This window comes from Cynocephalus volans, chromosome 9, assembly GCF_027409185.1.
Source record: "Cynocephalus volans isolate mCynVol1 chromosome 9, mCynVol1.pri, whole genome shotgun sequence".
In the NCBI taxonomy this organism is placed as follows: Eukaryota; Metazoa; Chordata; class Mammalia; order Dermoptera; family Cynocephalidae; genus Cynocephalus; species Cynocephalus volans.
This window is the reverse complement of record NC_084468.1, coordinates 75,274,542-75,294,249: the sequence shown is the minus strand read 5'-3', so window position 1 is coordinate 75,294,249 and position 19,708 is coordinate 75,274,542. Positions and strand designations below refer to the sequence as shown.

General features: G+C 35.8%; 1 protein-coding gene across 2 annotated transcripts; it reads left to right on the top strand.

Annotated features, from left to right (window-relative positions):
• The first annotated feature begins 4,540 nt into the window (after positions 1 to 4,540).
• On the top strand, positions 4,541 to 18,907 carry HSD17B13 (hydroxysteroid 17-beta dehydrogenase 13). Of its 2 annotated transcripts, XM_063108550.1 has the most exons (7): positions 4,541 to 4,750; positions 7,929 to 8,036; positions 8,977 to 9,108; positions 10,443 to 10,549; positions 11,787 to 11,924; positions 14,305 to 14,421; positions 18,817 to 18,907. In XM_063108550.1, the coding sequence occupies exons 1-7, from the start codon at positions 4,541 to 4,543 to the stop codon at positions 18,905 to 18,907; spliced, it is 903 nt and encodes a 300-aa protein (XP_062964620.1). The 2 variants fall into 2 exon arrangements, with proteins under 2 accessions (XP_062964620.1, XP_062964621.1); XM_063108551.1 differs by lacking the exon at positions 7,929 to 8,036.
• Positions 18,908 to 19,708: the final 801 nt, after the last annotated feature.

Here is a 19,708-nt window from a genome sequence, read left to right as displayed (position 1 = left end):
ACTGAATATCTTTACCATGAGAGAGATCTGGAAATATTCGAAAGTAGAAGAGACAAATCCTCTAGGCAGAGAGAGATTGGAATGAATAGAGAAAGAAGAAGAATTAGGGGAACACGGAAAGAAAGGTTAAGAATCAGACAATAGAGATCAGGATTCTTTCTTTATTACAACAGGGAAAGAAGTAGGATTGATATGTAGTGATGAAGCAAAGGGTTTTATAAAGTTTGGGGTTTGTGTGTTTGGATAGGGGATTTGGAGGCTCAAAGAAGTTTATATGTCATTTAAAAACACCTACTACTGCTTTATCAATTTGGCTGCTCATTGAAACCCAACATTGAACTAATTAACCTCTCCAGGAAAGAAAAGAAAAAGTATTTATTTAAAGAAATTATATTCCCAAACTTCTACTTGGCAGATTACTATAGTTAGCCTAAACAAACAGAGGATTAAAATAATGTGCATTAATCCCATAATTTCCTCATTTTGTAGTCTACAAAGAAATGATAACTTAATGTTGACCTTTTCTTCTACCATGATATACCTCCTACTCTCCGTAAATTATGAAATCATATCAACTCTTCTGAGCTCTATAGTGTGTGACATTCACAAGAATGACTCTGCATTCTACGAAGGTAAAATCCACTTGAATGATATCTCTGCCAGTGTTCTAACACACATTATTTTTTTCCTTCACTTTTCTTTGCTATATAAATGCTATTATTAATATTAATATCATTATTATCTGTGGAGTGTACTAATATTAATAAAGCAAATGGATTTTAACAGGTATAGTTTCAGGTATAGCCTAACTTTTTAAAATTACACATAGGAATGTTAAGCTTGCAAAAGACAGGAAACTTCCCTCAGGCGTCTCTTGTAAAAAAAGAGTTGTAACACAGCAAAATTGCTGGCTCAAAGGGCAGATGTCCTTGGTGCAGGTTAACCTACTGATTGATATGTTGAGCTAGTTACTTGATTGTTATGTAAATATACTGAGGAAATTGCTGTAGGAAAAGAACAGTGTTTGCTAAGAGCAAGCTTTTGTTGGTGGGTCGACTTAACCTTTTGCAAATTGCATTATGGAATGTCACTTTGTTTATTTCACTGATGTTACTAGTTTTCATTGTTAAAACGATACTTATCCCTAACTCTGCCCATGTCCTTGTGTTCTTTGTAATGATTAAATTAACTGAATTTTCTTGTGAAACTTCCTTGTCTTTACAATAAAAGGGAGAAGCTAACTTTGAATTGAGGCTGTCACATTCAGCTTTCTCCTCCTAATTGGGAAATTACTGAAGTGCAGTCATTCCAGGCTTCTCAATGCATTCATAGTGCTTTGAGTAATCGAGTAATTCTTTTTTACGTCTCCGTTACACAGGGGGAAGTGTAACAATTATCTATGCTTCAAATTATAAGTCTGTTAGTTACCCTGTTCCATCTTTTTCCTTGTTATTATTACCTGTACAAAGGTAAGAATACTTACCTTTGTACAGGTAACTACATTTCTAAAATTGACAGTCAGGTAGATGGCTCTCAATAGGGACATTAATGAAAAGAAACAGAAAAAAGCAGACAAAATTCAGAAAACATTTGTTAAGATTCTAAATGCTGTGGATGGTTTTAGATTAGTCAAGAAACTTTTACTGAAAGCAACTCATTCTAAAATGTGATATGAAGACAAAGTAATGATAAATTCAAGGTGCCTTCATTCATATCAGTAGGAAACAACTGACCTTAAACATGATCAGAGTAAATTAAACATTTTTAGTTGTTATGAAAATCTGTTGTAATAAAGCCAATGATGTCATAAAGACATACAAATAAAAAGTATCCAAAACGCAGAAGGAAAAAATATCAAAGGGCAGATTGTAAGTTTCCAGCATTGTCAAGGGAAGCAGAACCCTGTATTTGACGAACATAAACTTCTTGGCCCCTAGAAAATAAGCAAAGCGGAAAAAAAAAAAGAAGAAGAAGATAGTTCGCCCGGTCATCTCATAGGCTGAAAGAAATTTCTCAACACCCAAATTATTTGCAAACGACATTAACTATGTGTTCTTCACTTTCTCAAAGTTTCTTAATTCGGGGATAATGTAAATACCTAAATATGTAAAATCACCTAGATCCTACTGTAAATTTTAAAATTGCCTTTCAAAAGTGTATAAGTAGTGTACGAATTTGAACGGTGTTAGTCCTCTGGTCTGGCCCACTCCAAGCAAGCTAAATATTGAAGTTACAGACTTTCAACCTGAAAACAGGTTTCTGCATTGTAGCCCAGCATGAGATCTGATCTAAGCCACCTATGTTAATATCTAACAGCTCCATATAAACATCACTGCAAACCTGCATGCAGAATGCTATAATACTCTCTTTTTTTAAAATAAATATACTCAAAGTTCAAACTTAACAAATTATGCTCTCTCCAATGTATTTTGGCACAGCCTACATCAGAGTGTCTCAGCTTCAGCACTGCTGACATTTTGGGCTAGATTAATTCTTTGTTTCAATTCACAGGGCTGTCCTATGCATTGTAAGAATCAGCATCCCTGGTCTCTACCCACTAGATGCCAGCAGCATGACTGATTTGTGACAATCAAAAATGTCTCCAGACATGTCCAAATGTATCCAGTGGGACAAAAGTCACCCTAGTTGAGAACTACTAGTCAAATTTAAAAGTTGGGGCTTCGTAATCAGACTTCCTGCATTTAAATCCTCACTCCACTTCTAACCAGCTATGTGACTTTCAGCAAGCTACTTAACTACCCTATACATCAATGTCCTCATCTGTACAATGCAGATTTTAATAGTACCTACTTCAAATGTATCTTGTGAGGATTAAATAAGTTAATAGGTAAAGCCTTTAAATCAGCCCATGACATGTAGTGATTAATTAATGCATGCTATTACCATTACTATTATCTGATTTATGTAACCATTTACTCCTTGCAAAGCCATTTAAGATACATGCTCTCATTTGATCCCTATAATCACCTTTTATGTGGGTGTGTGAGGGAAGGTTGGGGTTATGATGTGTGGTAAAGGTCTGTGTTGGGTAAAGCAGTTTATTTTTATCTCTGTTTTCCAAAAGAGGAAACTGTAGTGTAAAGAAAATAAATAGGATTGTTTGAAGTCACATATACATAGTATAAAGTTCACCATTTTACACATTTTTAAATACATAGTCCAGGGGCATTAAGTACATTCACATCATTGTGCGACCATTGCCACCATGCATCTCCATAACTTTCATCATCCCAAACTGAAACTTTGTACCCATTAAACAATAACTCCCCACTCCCCCTACCACCAGCCCCTAGAAACCACTATTCTGCTGTTTGTTTGTATGTGTTTGACTACTGGAGGTACCACATATAAATGGAATCGTATAATATTTGTATTTCTGTGTCTGGCTTATTTCACTTAGCATAATGTCTTTGAGGTTCATTCATGTTGTAGCATTTGTCAGAATTTCCTCCCTTTTTAAGGCTGAATAATATTCCATTGTATGTATATGCCATATTTTGTTTATCCAAACACTTGGGTTGTTTCCACTTTTGAGCTATTTGAAGTTGCTATAAATATTGCTCCCCAAAATTCATATGTTGAAATCTTAATCCCCAATGTGATGGCATTAGGAAGTTCGGCCTTTGAGGTGATCGGTTCATGAGGGCTCTGCCATGGATTAGTGCTCTTATGAAACAGACTGCGGAGAGTTCTCTTCCCCCTTCTGTCATGTGAGGTTACAGTGAAAAGACAGCCATGTATAAATCAGGACACTGGTCTTCACCAGACATAAAATCTGCCATGGTCTTGGACTTCGCAACCTCTGCTGTGTATAAGTCACCTAGTCTATGGTAATTTGTTATAACAGTCCAAACCAACTAAGACAGAAGTCATACCACCTTTAAGTTGAGACTTCTGACACCTGGTCTAATGCTCTTTCCAATATTACCATGAAGAGAACTGATGATTTTATAACCTAAAATCTCCCCCAAACTCAAGAGGTTTTCAGGGAAATGAGCATTACATGTAAATTGATTAGCCAACTGAAATATTGTGGCTGAGCTTCATGAATAAATGAATCAAGTAACTAAACTTGGTTGACTCATACTTTAATTTTCTTTAAGATAATATCTCTACTTTCTCTTTCTCCCTACTGAAAAAAACAAAACACAAAAAAAGCAATTTATAAAAAGATACCAACAGATAGTGAGCTGATTCAATGTTTCTAAAAATTTTTGCAGAGGTGAAACTTCAAGGTGAAACATAGTACACAACTGCTTTTCAGATAAACAAGTCCAGAGAGCACATTTTCTTGGGTTCTCTTGACCTGAGCTAAGCTATTACTAGCAATTGGCATCACTTCAAAAACTCAATGTGTATTCAACCCATTAGAACACACAGACAAATCCTGCCTCCAAAGCCAACTTATCTTCGGCATTAACACCTGAGCACAGCTCTTCCCTGGAGCTCTGTGCAGAGGGCAACTCTTTCCCAGAACTACACAAGGATTGATCCAGAAGGAAGAGGGCAGAGCAGTGCCATGAACATTGTCTTGGATATCCTCCTGCTTCTGATCACCATCGTCTACTCCTACCTGGAGTCATTGGTGAAGTTTTTCATTCCCCAAAAGAGAAAATCTGTGGCTGGGGAGATTGTTCTCATTACTGGAGCTGGGCATGGAATAGGCAGGCTGACTGCCTATGAATTTGCAAAACGGAAAAGCAGACTGGTTCTGTGGGATGTTAATAAGGTAAAGTATACATCTTTGAAAGTCACAAAGTAAGACACATTTTAAAAATTATTTGACAACATCTGCTTCTCTTCATATTTTTCTTTTTCAAAGTTTGATAAATAAATTCCCTGGAGCCTTATTCTATCTATGTATCAGGTTGATTAGATGAAGGGAACATAACTGAGCAGTGATATTTGTGCCATGGTGTACAGACTGATAACAAAGGCTTGGGAGTTAGGTCTCTTCCAAGCTGCTTAAATTGGGCAAGTCAAGTAATTTTCTCAGCCTCAGTTTTATTGTCTCTGAAATGGGGATAATACCTGGGGGATGGCCGAGAGAAGGGGTCAGCTACTACATCTAATGGGCAAAATCTGGCCTATGGTCAGCCTGTTGAAGTAAGAATTATTTTTACATTTTTAAAGGGTTGTCAAAACAAAAACCAAACAAAGAAACAAAGAAGACCATGAATAGAAATCTTTAGTGCCTCCTCTCGTGCACACACACAATTCTAAAGTATCTACTATCTGTCCCTTCATGTAAAAAGTTCTGCCAACCCCTGGTCAAGAGGATAAAATAAGAGAATATTTTAAGTGCTTAGAACAATACCTGGCACGTGGCAAACATTAGTTGTGTTAAATAAAATCTATGTGCAGTGAGTCAAGCTTTTCCTTGGGCATTTGTGTCTTTCCTGTACTTTTATTTGTAAGTACTATATAAACTACCCAAAATAAAACTGAAGGAGCTGAAATCTTGTATCATTTTCCCTGAACTTGTAAACTTTGGTAAGGCCATGAAAATATACAGAGAAAAGTGTTTACAGAATTTTAAGATTAGAAAAATTATAAAGTTGTTTTTTGGGTTTTTTTAAATCCAATTTTCCACCAATCACAGTGAGATTTTAACTGTCATTGTATTATTACTCTCTTACGTCCTTTGCCGTCATTCTAGTTGGCACCTGTTTTCCTAGGGACTTCAAAAATGTCTCGAACTTAGAAAACTAATTCTTCTCTTTTTCTTTCTGAATAGTGAAGAATATTATACAAGAAAAAGTTGATACGTTTTTATTTAATAGATATGGGCATTTATACAATAGATGAGTTGATATATATGAAAACAATTTGGCATCAGTTTGGTCCTTGAAGAGATTTATTTCAATGAACTTTCTAGAAGAGGACAAAAATTAACAAATTGAAAAAATTGTTGTCTGCTATTCTCAGGCATTTATTAAAAAGTATAAATAAGTAAAAATCCATGAAAAAGGCTTGATGAAATCTAACCTTCAGATTTCTTTTCTTTCCAGGTGTTTATCTGGGGGAAGAGAACTATATTTATTACATTTTTTAATTTTTAATTTTTTTACATTTTTAAATTTCCAGTGATGAGAGAAAATTATATTAGAAAGAAGTCATATTTAAAATGACTTAATCTTCCCAGTGCAGATGGGTAAAAATAAACAAACAAACAATAAAATAAAATGACAAGATTCTGCCAGAAGGAGGGTAACCCAACCTGATGAATCCTCTTTGAATTTTTGAAATGTTTATGTTTAAACATTTAAGGTATTAAATAATTCACTCTAAGGCTGTAAATGTAACTCAGATTTCCTTTAGCTGAAGAAGATGCCAGCTGCCTTTTTGTCATAGTTGGCTCCTTTGGCCTCACAAAATGAGAAGCACATTAGCAGTTCAGTCCTCATTCAATCTAAACTGCTGCTTCAGAAACAGCGATCAGTGCTGTAAGCAATGACGCTGGAGTTGAGACTAAAGCAAGCATTTTGCTTACAAAGAGACAAGCCATGATATTTTGCAGTGCTGTTGCTCAGTTATAAGACTGAAGGATTTTTAATTATTCAATCAAAGCATCTGATGAAAGCTCTGGTTATTAATGCTCTCTACCAACCTTGTACCTAGAAACAAAAGAGACAGTACATAGTGGTTTGTGCAATCTGGCAGCAAGCAAGCAACCAGCTGAAACCTGAGTCAGTGAATGACTCTCCTGCCCTCCCTCTTTTACTCCTCTGTGACCCACCAAAAGTCTAATTGAGGGGACCTTGGCTTTGTAAGTAAGGGTCCCAATCTCCATTAAAGCCTGCTGTTTGGGATTTCAGGCTGCTGCTCCGGGGTTTATCCCACAGTAATGAAATACAAGGACCTAGGGGAGGCAATGCTGGCTAAGAAAAACCACCTAATCACTCAGTCTGGGATTGCCCCAAATAACCACAACACCACTATCAACCCAATATACGAAGAAAAGGGCTTTCCAGGTATCCTTGCCTCTTCATCACAGAGAAGAGCTTACAAATCGTGCGAGGAAAAAGTGTAATTTTTAACAGCTCATAGTATTCTCTATAAAAGTCAACAGATGTCAAATTTGAAAAGAATTCTAATTTTCCAGAAATGCAGGTCAAGAAACATTGGGCAATTTTATCTTAGGAAAGAAGTCTTTGAATTTAGGCCAAAAGTAAATTGCTTTGTCTCTATGTCCTAGAGTTATGTTGCAAGGTTGCTACATAAATGAGAATCCATCCAGTGGCCCTTGCCCATTTTCACTCCCAAACACCTGAAGATTATAATATTATATCTCCTAGAGTAGTAGCATGGTCTCCCTATGAAAGTCTTTCTCAAATAGGAATCGTTTTTTCCTCCTCTCTCCTAGAGGGATAAATCAGAATCATTGAGAAAAGTACGATGGGCAGAGGCATAGTTCAAAATTACCACTAGTTTAGAATTGCTATTTAGCACTTTACTGCCTATGATGTTGTTGGTGCTCAACAAGTGTATGTTAAATGAATAGTTGAGTTTTCCTTTCTTCTCCGTGCTCAAACATTCCTTCCATGACACCGCAAAGAGAAACATCCTTCAAGAATGTTCTTCAAGCTAAGAAGTAGCTTGCTATAGCTACTTACTGGAGAACTTCCAAACCAAGATGAAAAGCTGGAAAAACAAAGGTTTTTTTTATTTTTGTTTTTTATTTTTTGAGGTTTGTTTGTTTTTGTTTTGTTTTGTTTGCTATGGTATTAATATGAGCATTCCCTGGCAGAAAAGTCAGGTATAATTTCATTGCAAATTAGGCAAGCAGTCTCTGTCAGAAAATTTTCGTACAAATAAGGACGTATTTTGGACATGAATTTTAATGGTTTAAAAAATTTCTTCTCCAATGCTTTCTTCCCCCCTGAATTCGTTTTGTCCAATTATAGCACAGTGTTGAGGAAACCGCAGCTGAATGCCAAAAGCTAGGGGTCACCGCACGTGCGTTTGTGGTCGACTGTAGCAACAGAGAAGAGATTTACAGCTCTGTAAATCAGGTGAGACTTCAGGTCACAGATTTCTTCAGAAGATTTTGGATCTACTGCCACTGACATGGAAAATGAAAAGGTTCTTTATGACTGCCTGATTTAAATTAGGTTTTTGCTGCTATTAACTGAAGTAGTTATGTGACCAAGGAAGGACACATGCTTTTTTCCTTGAATATCATCCACTCAGCTCTGCCAATTGTTATTGTTTCATACTGTTAATCAATTTCTTTCTCATCATAAGTTTGAGCAGTGGCACAGAGTGACTGACAAAAGATTTATCACCAAGAAATATGAATCACTTTCTAGTTTTGTTTTAGTCCTGTTACTTTTACAGTTGTTCCTTTTCTTCTTTAATTATTTCCTTTTTGGGATTGTATTTATCTTGGTGCTAATTTAGTCCTCTATAAAAAAATGCAACATTAACAATTATTATAACAATTTTTAAAAAGAGTAAATATCAAATGCTCACTATGAACAAAGCACTCTAATAAACTACTGCATTTTTAATTTAATCTCTACAATAATCCTACTAACAGCAGTTTAATGATAAGCAAATTAAGGATCAGAGAGGTTAAGTCAGAGCAAGGTCAGGTAGCTAGTAGTAGGTTGTGGAACCAGGATTATTCAATCAGCAACTTTAAAAATATTTGGTCATAACATATATCAATTTAGCAATACAAATATTAATTTTACTTTATTAATAAGTTTTCAAAATCCATGATGTCCTGGGTACTGAAATTGAGATGTTAAAAAAAAAGAACCACAGTTTAGCCCACCTGTATTACAGTGGTCCCTCTGCATCTATTATCTGAGCTAGAAGCTCTTTCCTGCCGGAACTCTGAGAGACCTCACTCAGTAGAATAAAAAATCTAATCCCTGAATGATATTGACCCCAAAACTTTGAGTTTGTATAAAACACTCAATGAAGGTATTCTTTTAATTTCAAAAGGTAAAGAAAGAAGTGGGTGATGTAACCATTGTGGTGAATAATGCTGGGACAATATATCCAGCCGATCTTCTTAGTACCAGGGATGAAGAGATTATAAAAACGTTTGAGGTCAACATCCTAGGACATTTTTGGGTGAGTGTGAGTCAGAAACATTTCTTGTTTGTGCGTGTCTTACACCTTCTCTTAAGGTACATAAAGTTCATAATTGAGTTTACATACTTTTGGGTGGGAAACTGGCCAGATCTTTGCCTTAAATCAAGAACCATCAAATTTCAGTAGATGAGCAATGGAGTCTGTTGACAGAAGGGCACAGAGTTTGAGTGGACACAACACACCAAAATATAAACAACTTAGTGTACCATATTCATCAGTATCTAACACACAGCTTCTTGTAAGAGGTCTGTGTAGCCGCATTTTTAAGTTCCTATATCCCATGGATCTAGACTTTGTCTCAGAGTCCCATCCAGAGGTGAAAACCTCTGCTTAGTTTTGTGGGAGACTGGAATATCAATTTTAACTGCCTTTATAGAGAGCATTTTTATTAATTAGTCTTCCAGAGCGTCAATGTTCGTGTAGAACCTAGGGCAAATCTGGAATCTGGAAAAGAGAAGAAAAAAAAGACATATGTCCCCTTTATCTTCCCCAGCCCCTCACACATGCTAATGTGAGTTGGTTATCATTCCATCGAACTCTATGGAGACCTAATATATTTGTTATCTATAGCTGCATTACAAATTATGCCAGAACTTAGTGGTTTAAAGCTACGATAAATATTTAATATCCTCTCATAGTTTCTGTGGGTCAGGAATATGGGGGTGGCTTGGTTTAGCATTTCTGGCTCTGTGAATTTGCATAAAGTCTATAAAATTCTCATAAAATATGATTATTTCTCACAAAAAGGTAACCCTTTTTGGAGAAAAAGAAAGACTTTTTTGTTTCCTATAACATAGGGAGATACTGAATCTAATCCTGATGCATAATGAGTATGGCTCAGTATAGAACTCTTGCCTTATTCTACTCAACTGTCCTGACACAAATACACAAGATTTCAGCTCTTCTAATTAGAATGATAGAGTCTCATACCAAAAAATTACACAATACCAGATAATCATAGGGAATTCTTTCAGTTCTGAAAACTCTGAATTTTTCACTTTGTCGTATTGTTTAGATGACATATCCCAAAAGGAGCTATTTGATTCCTTCTGATGGGAAGAAGAGAGAATATTAAAACAGGTTCTTGGCATGTGATATACAGGGTACAGCACTCAATGCCAGCTCAAACCAATAAATTTACCTTTTTCATTTCTATCATTTATGTGGAAGTAATCGTGGAATCTTGGCAAGTATTTCATTTCATTGTAAATTTTCTCTCAAATGCTAGTCTGTCTTAACAAAAATAAAACTACCTGATTTGGAAATCTAATGCCTGTGTCATTGTTTCTCTTCTTTCTGCAATGATACTTAAGATCACAAAAGCACTTCTTCCATCAATGATGAAGAGAAATCATGGCCACATTGTCACAGTGGCTTCAGTGTGTGGCCACGAAGTGATTCCCTATCTCATCCCGTACTGGTAAGTATTACTTGCCAGCAGTGCTATATATTTTTGTACTTTTAAGGGATTACTAGACTTCAGATCCTAATGCTCATAGCAGGGTAATTTGGATTTGTAGAATTTATATAGTAGTTTAGAATAAAAACTTTTAGTGACTTCTAAAGCAATGAAACTGTTTGTAATTATATTTTAAATATTTTTAGATTTCTGAAAACTCCTCAGTAGATCAATGAAAGAAAACAGTAATGCTAAGCATGTTTCCATTGCATTCTGGAATGAGCAGATGTTTGAAACAGGAAACTCACCAATTAAGAAGCAAAACATACAGAAGTTAAAATGAACCCAAGTCTATGCCATGGCCTAGGTGCCCAAGATAAGCCAACCAGAGTGGCCCCTGGATCAAAACATTTTCCAAGCCTGGCTGGTTAGCTTAGTTGGTGAGAGGGTGGTGCTGGTGACACCAAGGTCCAGGGCTTGATCCCTGTACCAGCCAGCCACCAAAAACAAAAACAAAAAACATTTTCCAGTGTGCTTGTGCTATGAGAGCGTGTGTGTGTGTGTGTGTGTGTGTGTGTGTGTGTGTGTGATAGAGAGAGAGAGAGAGAGAGAGAGACACAGACAGACAGACAGACAAACTTCTACCTGATTAAAAGATGTAAATACCACACTCCTCCCCTACCAAGGACATAAAGGGAAGGAGGTGGGAGTCTCTAAAGATATATTGTTTGAAGTCTTCTCCAGATCCTCATATGAAATTAAGAAGCCAAAGTGGCAACCAGCATTAAGAAAGAAACTATCAGTCATCAAAAGAGGTTAAATGTGTAGAGTCCCATGGAGTTTTGTCTGTACAGATATTAGTTTTGTAGTATTTCTAAATATGCTTTTCCTGATTCATATTTTTCAAAATAAAAATGGCAATAAAAACTGATTAGAAAACAGTTTGAAGATTGAATGGAAAACCTTATATGTAGGGTAGAAAATGAGCATTGTCAGTTAACAGAGTTCTGCTGCTGCTGCTGCTGCTGCTGCTATCACCGCTAGTTAAGAAATTGGGTACATTCAGAATTCTGTTTAATCATATAAAAGTGTAAATGAAAATGAATGGCCGTTTATCCTCCCAGAAACAGCACCAGCAGATAATTTGGGGAGTTCAGCTTCTACTTGTTCTCAAACTACATGATACTGCCTTCTCACAGAAAGCTGAGGACTGTGTCTCACTGTCCCTTAGCTAATGATGGTTGCTAATTCCTTACAGTTCCAGCAAATTTGCTGCCGTTGGCTTTCACAGAGCTCTGACATCAGAACTTCAAGCCTTGGGAAAAACTGGTATCAAAACATCATGTCTCTGCCCAGTTTTTGTAAATACTGGGTTCACCAAAAACCCAAGCACAAGGTGAGGTCAAAATCAAGTTAGGATGGCAATATGGCATGAAAAATTGATATGAAAACTATATGAGAAAAATTTAGGTGGGCAAACTGAGAATATAGGGAAAAAATGAAAAAGGAAAAATATTTTTTCTTATTAATATTATTGTATTGGCTTTAAGTTTTCTCTTTGAAATTAAATGAATAAAGGAGAAAAGACACATTAGGGACTAGCAGAAATAATCCGATACGAGTAAATTAGGCAACTGGGTATTTATCTGTGTCCAGGAAAAGATTAATGCACACTCAGGTGCCAAGAGTGAGTGGGAGTGGGGCAGGGTGGGCTGGAGGGGCGTGCTTAAGGGAACAGCTAGAGTCTCCTCTCCTGGAAACCACACCCCCAAAATGAATGATACCTAACATCCCCCTCCTGCATTAGTGGTCCATCCTGTCAAGTAGAGTATGGAAAGGAATGGGTGTAGAAAACTCTTCCACAGCACTGGCCACAATGCTAACAAAGTACCCCAAAGTTTTCGAATATTGCCTGATCCTCAGAATTACCACTTATGCTTACATAAAAAATAAATATTCATAGGCTCTTCCTTAGAGATTCTGATTCAGTAGGCTGGGGCAAGCTCCAAGAATGAAGTGTTTTGCTTTGTTTTACAAACACACCAGGTGAGTCTGGAGCCAAGTTTGGAAAACATGGGTTATATTAAATATAACCACCTGCTTTTGATCATTGTTACCACGCCAGCCTTAAAAATGCAAATGTTCCTAGGAGCGGCAATAAACTGAGTCCATAGCTCCTTAGTCAATGTGAATTTCTGCCAGAACTTTGTCTCTGGTGAAAGAGGATTTGAGACCATAAGAGAGGAGAAATTGGTCCTGAAAGGGGAAGAAAAAAGCAGAAAGGTAAGGACAAGCGCCCCTAGAATTAAGCCATCTGCTTCATGAATTTGCCCCAGGTTAAAAAATATATGCTAAGCTTGTTGGTCAGAAACCAATTTATTAGTGGAAGGGAAGTCGTCCTGAATATATTCGTTCAAACGAACTATGTTCTTGGCTCAGCCTTATTTGAGGCAACTGACTCTTAAACTCTGAGTTAGCTGTGTTGTCTCTGCAGCTGGAGTCACTCTGCCACCGAGTCCTTAAGGGTATTAGACCACAGGTACTTCACAAGTATGCAATATGTAAGTACTGTGGTACCACTGTGACTCCTGGCTGTTTTCTCAGAGAGGGAACTGGGTTCAATAAAAATCCTCTTGGTAAGCATTCAGGCTTAGTGCATAAGGAGTTTTGTTAAGAGTACCTTGCACTCTTGGGAAAGCACAATAGATAAGAGTAAGGATAATGTGACCTGGGTGGTGTGGGTACCTGTGGCGACCCTAGGCGCAGACACAGGTGTTGATAAAGATTTGGTATTTGTCTCATCCAGGCTGCTGAATTTTGAATTTCTGCAGCAAGGGCTATGCTAAAATCACTCTTAATGGACTGGGTTGGTGGAACCAGGAAGGTGAATCAGGGAGGGAAGAGGCAGAACCCAATAATTTCTAAAAGTATTGATTTGTATTACTCTCTCTGCTGGCTTGCTGTTCAGTGCCACGGAAATCTCAATCACATAATAATCTGCAGTAAACCACAGCATATCTCAGAGAATGAAGTTTTAATACTCACTGATTACTTAACTCCTCTAATCAACCTTTTTATTCACTGGCTTTCAGCCCATGCCTAGACATCTTAACTTTGGTACAAGATTTTAAATCCATTTATGTTTTAATTTTCTGTCATTATCTTGCAGTGATGGGCAATTTTACACTGGGCTTGTGGTTATGAGTATTTCCAAAGAATACACGTACACAGTCTTCAGTATAAGGAAGGTCATGCCTCCAATTGTGATGTGATACCCCTTGTGCACATTTTAAATTCTTATTAAACTGTGGGATAGGCAAATCAGAGTTTAATCTCGAGTACCAAATGCCCTCAAAACAATTTGGCATCATGTAATACCTCCACAAGAAAGAAAGTATAGTTAGCTATAGAATTTTCTCCTTGTGTCCTACCGGTGTCAGGTGTTTCCTACCTGTGCCAAGATTAATCCTTCCCACTTCTCTTCTAGCCTGGCTTCTCTATTCTTTTCCATCTAATACCTCACCACCATTTTGATATTTTGACTGAGCAAGCAGTGAAACACACCTTTGGATATGAAAGTATAAAATTGTGATAACAAAACATCAACATGGGATGTATAGGAAGAGGGGAAGGTGGCCTTTGTGCAGCGAATCTTGGAACATTTAAAATCCTAATTCTAAATTTGTGAAAAGATAGGTTAATTTTTCTGCTTTCAATGATAAAAAAAATTAAAATTTTAGAAAATAAAAATAAAACTTTTTTCTGTTTAATCACAGATTATGGCCTGTACTGAAGACAGATGAAGTTGCAAGAAGTCTGATAGATGGAATACTTACCAATAAGAAAATGATTTTTGTTCCATCATATATCAATATCTCTCTAATACTAGCAAAGTAAGTACAGCACAGAACACCTAAAATACTAAAACACCAATAGCTATTATTATGGAGAGTCTTTCAGGAGTGAAAGTTGCCATGGAAACTCTCCACCCCTGGGGGAGAACAGTTAAGTTTCCTCTGTTTTTGCCATCCCAGTCTATAAAAAGAGAATAATTAATTTCCCTACTACATCTACCATTTCTTCCCCATATTTGAAGACTATTCTAACTGAAGGAAAGATGATTTAAAAAGAACACAGTATAGTGAAGTAGTTAATACAAGCTCTATTTTTAAAAAGACTCCTGGGACTGTGATTTGGATTACATTGAATCTATAGATAAATTTTGGGAAAATTAACATATTAGCAATATTAAATCCTCCAATTCAAAACAATAATACCTCTTTCCTTTTTTTTTTTTAATCTTCAATATCTTTAAGCAATATTTTGTAGTTTTGGGTGTTCAAGTCTTACACATCTTCTGTCAGATTTATCCCAAAGTATTTCATAGTTCTGATACTATTGTAAATGGTTTTTTTTTTAATTTCTATTTTCCATGGTTTGTTGCTAGTATATATTTGATTTTTGTATTTTGATATCATATTATGCAACCTTGCAAAACTTGCTAAACTTAATTTGCTAAATGTGCTAAGCTTTTCTGTAGATCCCATGAGATTTTTTACAAAAACAATCAGACTATATATATGTAAATAAAGACACTTACTTTTTCATTTATAATCTGCATGGTTTTATTTCTTTTTCTTGCCTTATTGCACTGGCTAGAATCTCCATCCAGTTCAATCTTAAATAGGATTAGTGAGAGCATACATCATAATCTTTGTTTTTTGTGGGGTTTTTTGGTGGCTGGAGGGTATGGGGATCTGAACCCCTGACCTGGGTATTATAAGGCTGCGCTCTAACCACCTGAGCTGACTGGCCAACCCTTAAGAGGAAAATATTCAGTCTCTCACAAATAAATATGATGTTAGCTGTAGATTTTTTTCACAGATGCCTTTTATCAGCTTGAGGAATTTTTCCTTCATATTAGTACTTTGATGAGGGTTTTTTATCAAGAGTGGATATGGATTTTGTTAAATGCTTTTTTTAATATATTGAGAAGATCTTATTGTCTTTCCATTTTCATTTGCTAATATCATGAATTATATCCATTCATTTTAAAGGATAAACCAATTCTGAATTGTAATGTCTTTTTCTGATTTTGTATCACAGTAACACTGTTCTCATAGAATGAGTTGGAAAGTATTCCCTCCTCTTCTATTTTCTGGAATAGCTTGTGTGGGATTGGTATTGTTTCTTTCTTAAACATTTGATAAAATTCACCAGTGAAGACACTGGGCCTGTAATTTTTTTATGGGAAAGTTTATAATTACATATTTAATTTCTTTAATAGCTATAGGGCTATTTAGGCCATTTATTTATTCTCGGTAATGTGAGTCTTTTAAGGAATTTTTTCATTTTGTCTAACTTGTTATATTTATTGGGATAAATTTATACATAACATTCCTTTATTCCTTTAATATCTTTAGAATTTCTCATTCTTGATATTGGTCATTTGTGTTTTCTCTCTCTCTCTCTTTCTCTGTCTCTCTCTCTCTCTCCCCCCCCAATCAGTCTAGATGAAGATTTATCTATTTTATGGATCTTTTTATAAAAAGCTAGTGTTTGGTTTAATTGATTATTTTTCTCTTTTTTGTGTGTGTCCTATTTAATTAATTTCTTCTCTGATCCATATTATTTCCTTCTGTTTATTTTGCTTCTTTTTTTTTTTTTTTTTTTTTGCAGCTAGTTGATATGGGATCCAAGCCCTTGGCCTTGTTGTACTTTGCATTTAACTTGCTCTTCTTTTTCTACTTTGTTAGTGTGGAAGCTAAGTCAGTTGATTTAAGACTTTTTTCCTCTTTTTTTCTTATTTTTATTGTGGTCAGAACACAACATGAGATCTACCATCTCAACAAAATTTTAAGTATATATTACATTATTATTGACTGTAGGTGCAATGCTGTACATCAGATCTCTAGGACTTATTTATCTTGCTTGACTGAAACTTTATGCCCATTGTTTAGTAACTCCCCATTTCTTCTTTCCCCAGGCCCTGGCAATCACTAGTCCACTCTTTGATTCTATGAAGTTGACTTCTTTAGATACCTCTTATAATGAAATCATACAATATTTGTCTTTCTGTGACTGGCTTATGTCACTCAGCATAATGTCCTCAAGGTTCATTCATGTTGTCACATATTGCAGAATTTCCTTCTTTTAAAAGGCTGAATAGTATTACACTGTATGTATATCAATTTTTTAAAATACAGGCCTTTAGTGCTATTAATTTTCCTCTATGTAGTTTTGGTTCTGCCCCATGAATTTTGACATATTATGTTTTCATTTACATTTTGTTCAAAATACTTTCTAATTTCCCTTTTATATCATGGGTTATTTAGATTTTATTTATTTATTTTTTTTAGTTTCTAAATATTTGGAGATTTTCTAGAGATCTTTCTGTTATCATTTCTGATTTAATTCCATTGTATAACTTAAACATTTTTAGTTTATTGAAATTGAGACATGTTTTATGCCCCCAGAATATGGTGTATCTTAGTAAATGTTCCATGTATATCTAAAAAGAAAGAGTATTCTTCTATTGTTCAGTGTTCTATAAATGTCAGTTAGGTCAAATTGGTTGATAGAGTTGGTATTAGTCCATTTTTGTGTTGTTATAACAGAATACCTGAAACTGGGTAATGTAGAAAGAAAAGAGGTTAGAGGAACAGATAAAAGGACATGAAAATCAACTACAATGTATATTGAGAAGTTAAAATAAAAATAAATAAATAAATAACAATAACTATGCTAAAAAAAAGAAAGAAAGAACAGAGGTTTATTTGGCTCATAATTCTGGGTTAGCTGCACCTGGCACAGGACTCAGGCTGCTTCTACTCATGGCAGAAAACGGCAGGCAGCCAGCAGGTACAAGGAGGTCACATGGCAAGAAGAAGCAAGCTCCCATGGGAACTAATAGAGTGAGAACCCACCACGCTCGCCTCCCCACAGGGCAGGCATTAATGTATTTATGAGGGATCTGCCCCCCATTATCCAAACACGTCTCAACACTGCCACATTAGGGATCAAATTTCAACATAAACTTTGAGGGGACAACATATCCAAACTGCATCAGCATTGGTCAGGTCTTCTATATTATTACTGATTTTCTATTTGTTCTTTCAATTATTGAGAGAATAGTATTGAAAGCTCCAACTATAATTATGAACTTGTCTATTTCTAAAATCAAAGCAGACATATATATCACCAGGACAATAAACATAGTTGTTCTGCCACAGCTGGAGAATAGTATTCCTATACAATATACAGGAGTCTCAAAATCTTTTGTATCATTGTGGAGTGGTCATAGTGGTCTGTTACTGAATAACAGGGACATACTGTTAATCTTCTTTGCATTTAATTCTTTTTAGAGAGAGAGACAATTTTTTGAGCCAATGCAATTATTAGCATGAAGGTTTCTTTGCAAGGGTAGTTTAAAAGGCTTGCACAAGCTCTCTTCTTATCCTTATCCTTCTCCCAAACAGATCCCTGCCCTTTGCTCATTCCATCTTCCACACACTCTCCCCAAGACACGGAAGTAACTCTTGAGTTAGTCAGCAATTCCAAAGTGATTTTCAATATGACTTTCCTTACAGAACATGTTATTTCTGCCTCCTTACATTCACTCATACTCTCTTTTATCTGTCTACTCAGATCTTGTCCATCCTTGAACATGCAATTGTCCTTTTGAAGCTTTCTTCCACTATTCCAGCCAATGAAAATCCTCCTTACAGTTACAGCTCTCAATTATAGATGGTTGATATTTTTCAATAATTGTTCCAAGGTGGCCGTCTTCTCAGCTAAACAATAAATCCCTCACAGGCAGTAACTATTTTCTAAATACTTTAGTTTACTTTATTATAGAGTGCATAGTAGATATTTAGTAAACCCTTAAGGAGAGGTGGAGGGATGGATGGAGAAGATTCTGGTGGTGTCTCTCTATGAACTGTTAGCATCAGGATTTACCGACAGTTTCAGCAATGAGCTCAGGCCTTCGGTTTTAGATACTTACTCAGATGAGATCTCACTTAAGATTTTACTAATATAAGATAAGTAGGTGAGAAGAGTGGTATCTATCAGTGCTTTCTTTATATTTGCATACAATTTGAACTGTACTAAAAGAAGCACACACAAAATAGAGAGGTAGTTGCGAAGGAAAAAAGAAAGAAAAAAAGGAAAATTATATGCAAGACAGATAACTTTCAGGGTACTTTAGCTGACAAAAATAAAGGGGGGGGGGGACTCTGGTATCAAAGATTTTAAATTAAAATCTTTTTTTTTTTTTTTCCATACAGGTTTCTTCCTGAACGTGCTTTGGCGGCTATAAGTCATGTACAGGATATTCAATTTGAAGCAGTAGTTGGCCACAAAACCAAAATGAAATGAATAAATGAGCTCCAGCCAGAGACATATATGCACACTAATGATGTGAATCTAAGTTTAGAGTCAATGCTTCAAAGCTTTATTTCATGTTTCGATGCTATTAATATTAGAAACATTGGTTTGGCACTTGCAGCAGTTGAATGAACAAGACTAAGGACCTATTTCTCAAGAATATTAATGTAGTTTTAAAAATGAGATCCATCTTTCATTTCATGCCTCTTAAAAACTTCTATACTTAAAAGATCATTTTTCTTTAAAATATTTTATTTCCTTTTCTTTCCGTTTAAAGGTGGATAAAAGCTAGCTCCCTGAGAGGAAATACAAAGAAAACTTATTTACACAGGGAAAGTTTAAGTCTGTTCTCCAAGTAGCCTTCCAATCTGTGGCCAGGCCACACACTGTCAACAGGAGTACAGAGTGAGCTAAAGATTAAGGGATCAAGTTTAAACAGGCAACTGTGCTCCAAAGGACGGACAGAATATTTCTATAACATTCAATGGTTGGAGATTTTTCTAGCCTCTTCCTTTTTCATCAGCCCAAAACTGTGCAACCATATTCTGGACTTTATTGCTTGATTCTTTTGTATAACTTACGTTCACCAAAAATGAACCCTCTATACTTTCAGCCCTTTTTATAATCTCGAAAAATATCACTGCATTACAAAAGATGTCTGACTCTACCTTCAATCTGAGTATCTGAAATTTTAACTCCGTAATAATTTCTTTCTTTGTAGTTCATGCTTTCATACATCATCGGTCCCAGAGATGTTCAGACAGTTTTGAAGTTCAAAAATTAAAGCTAACA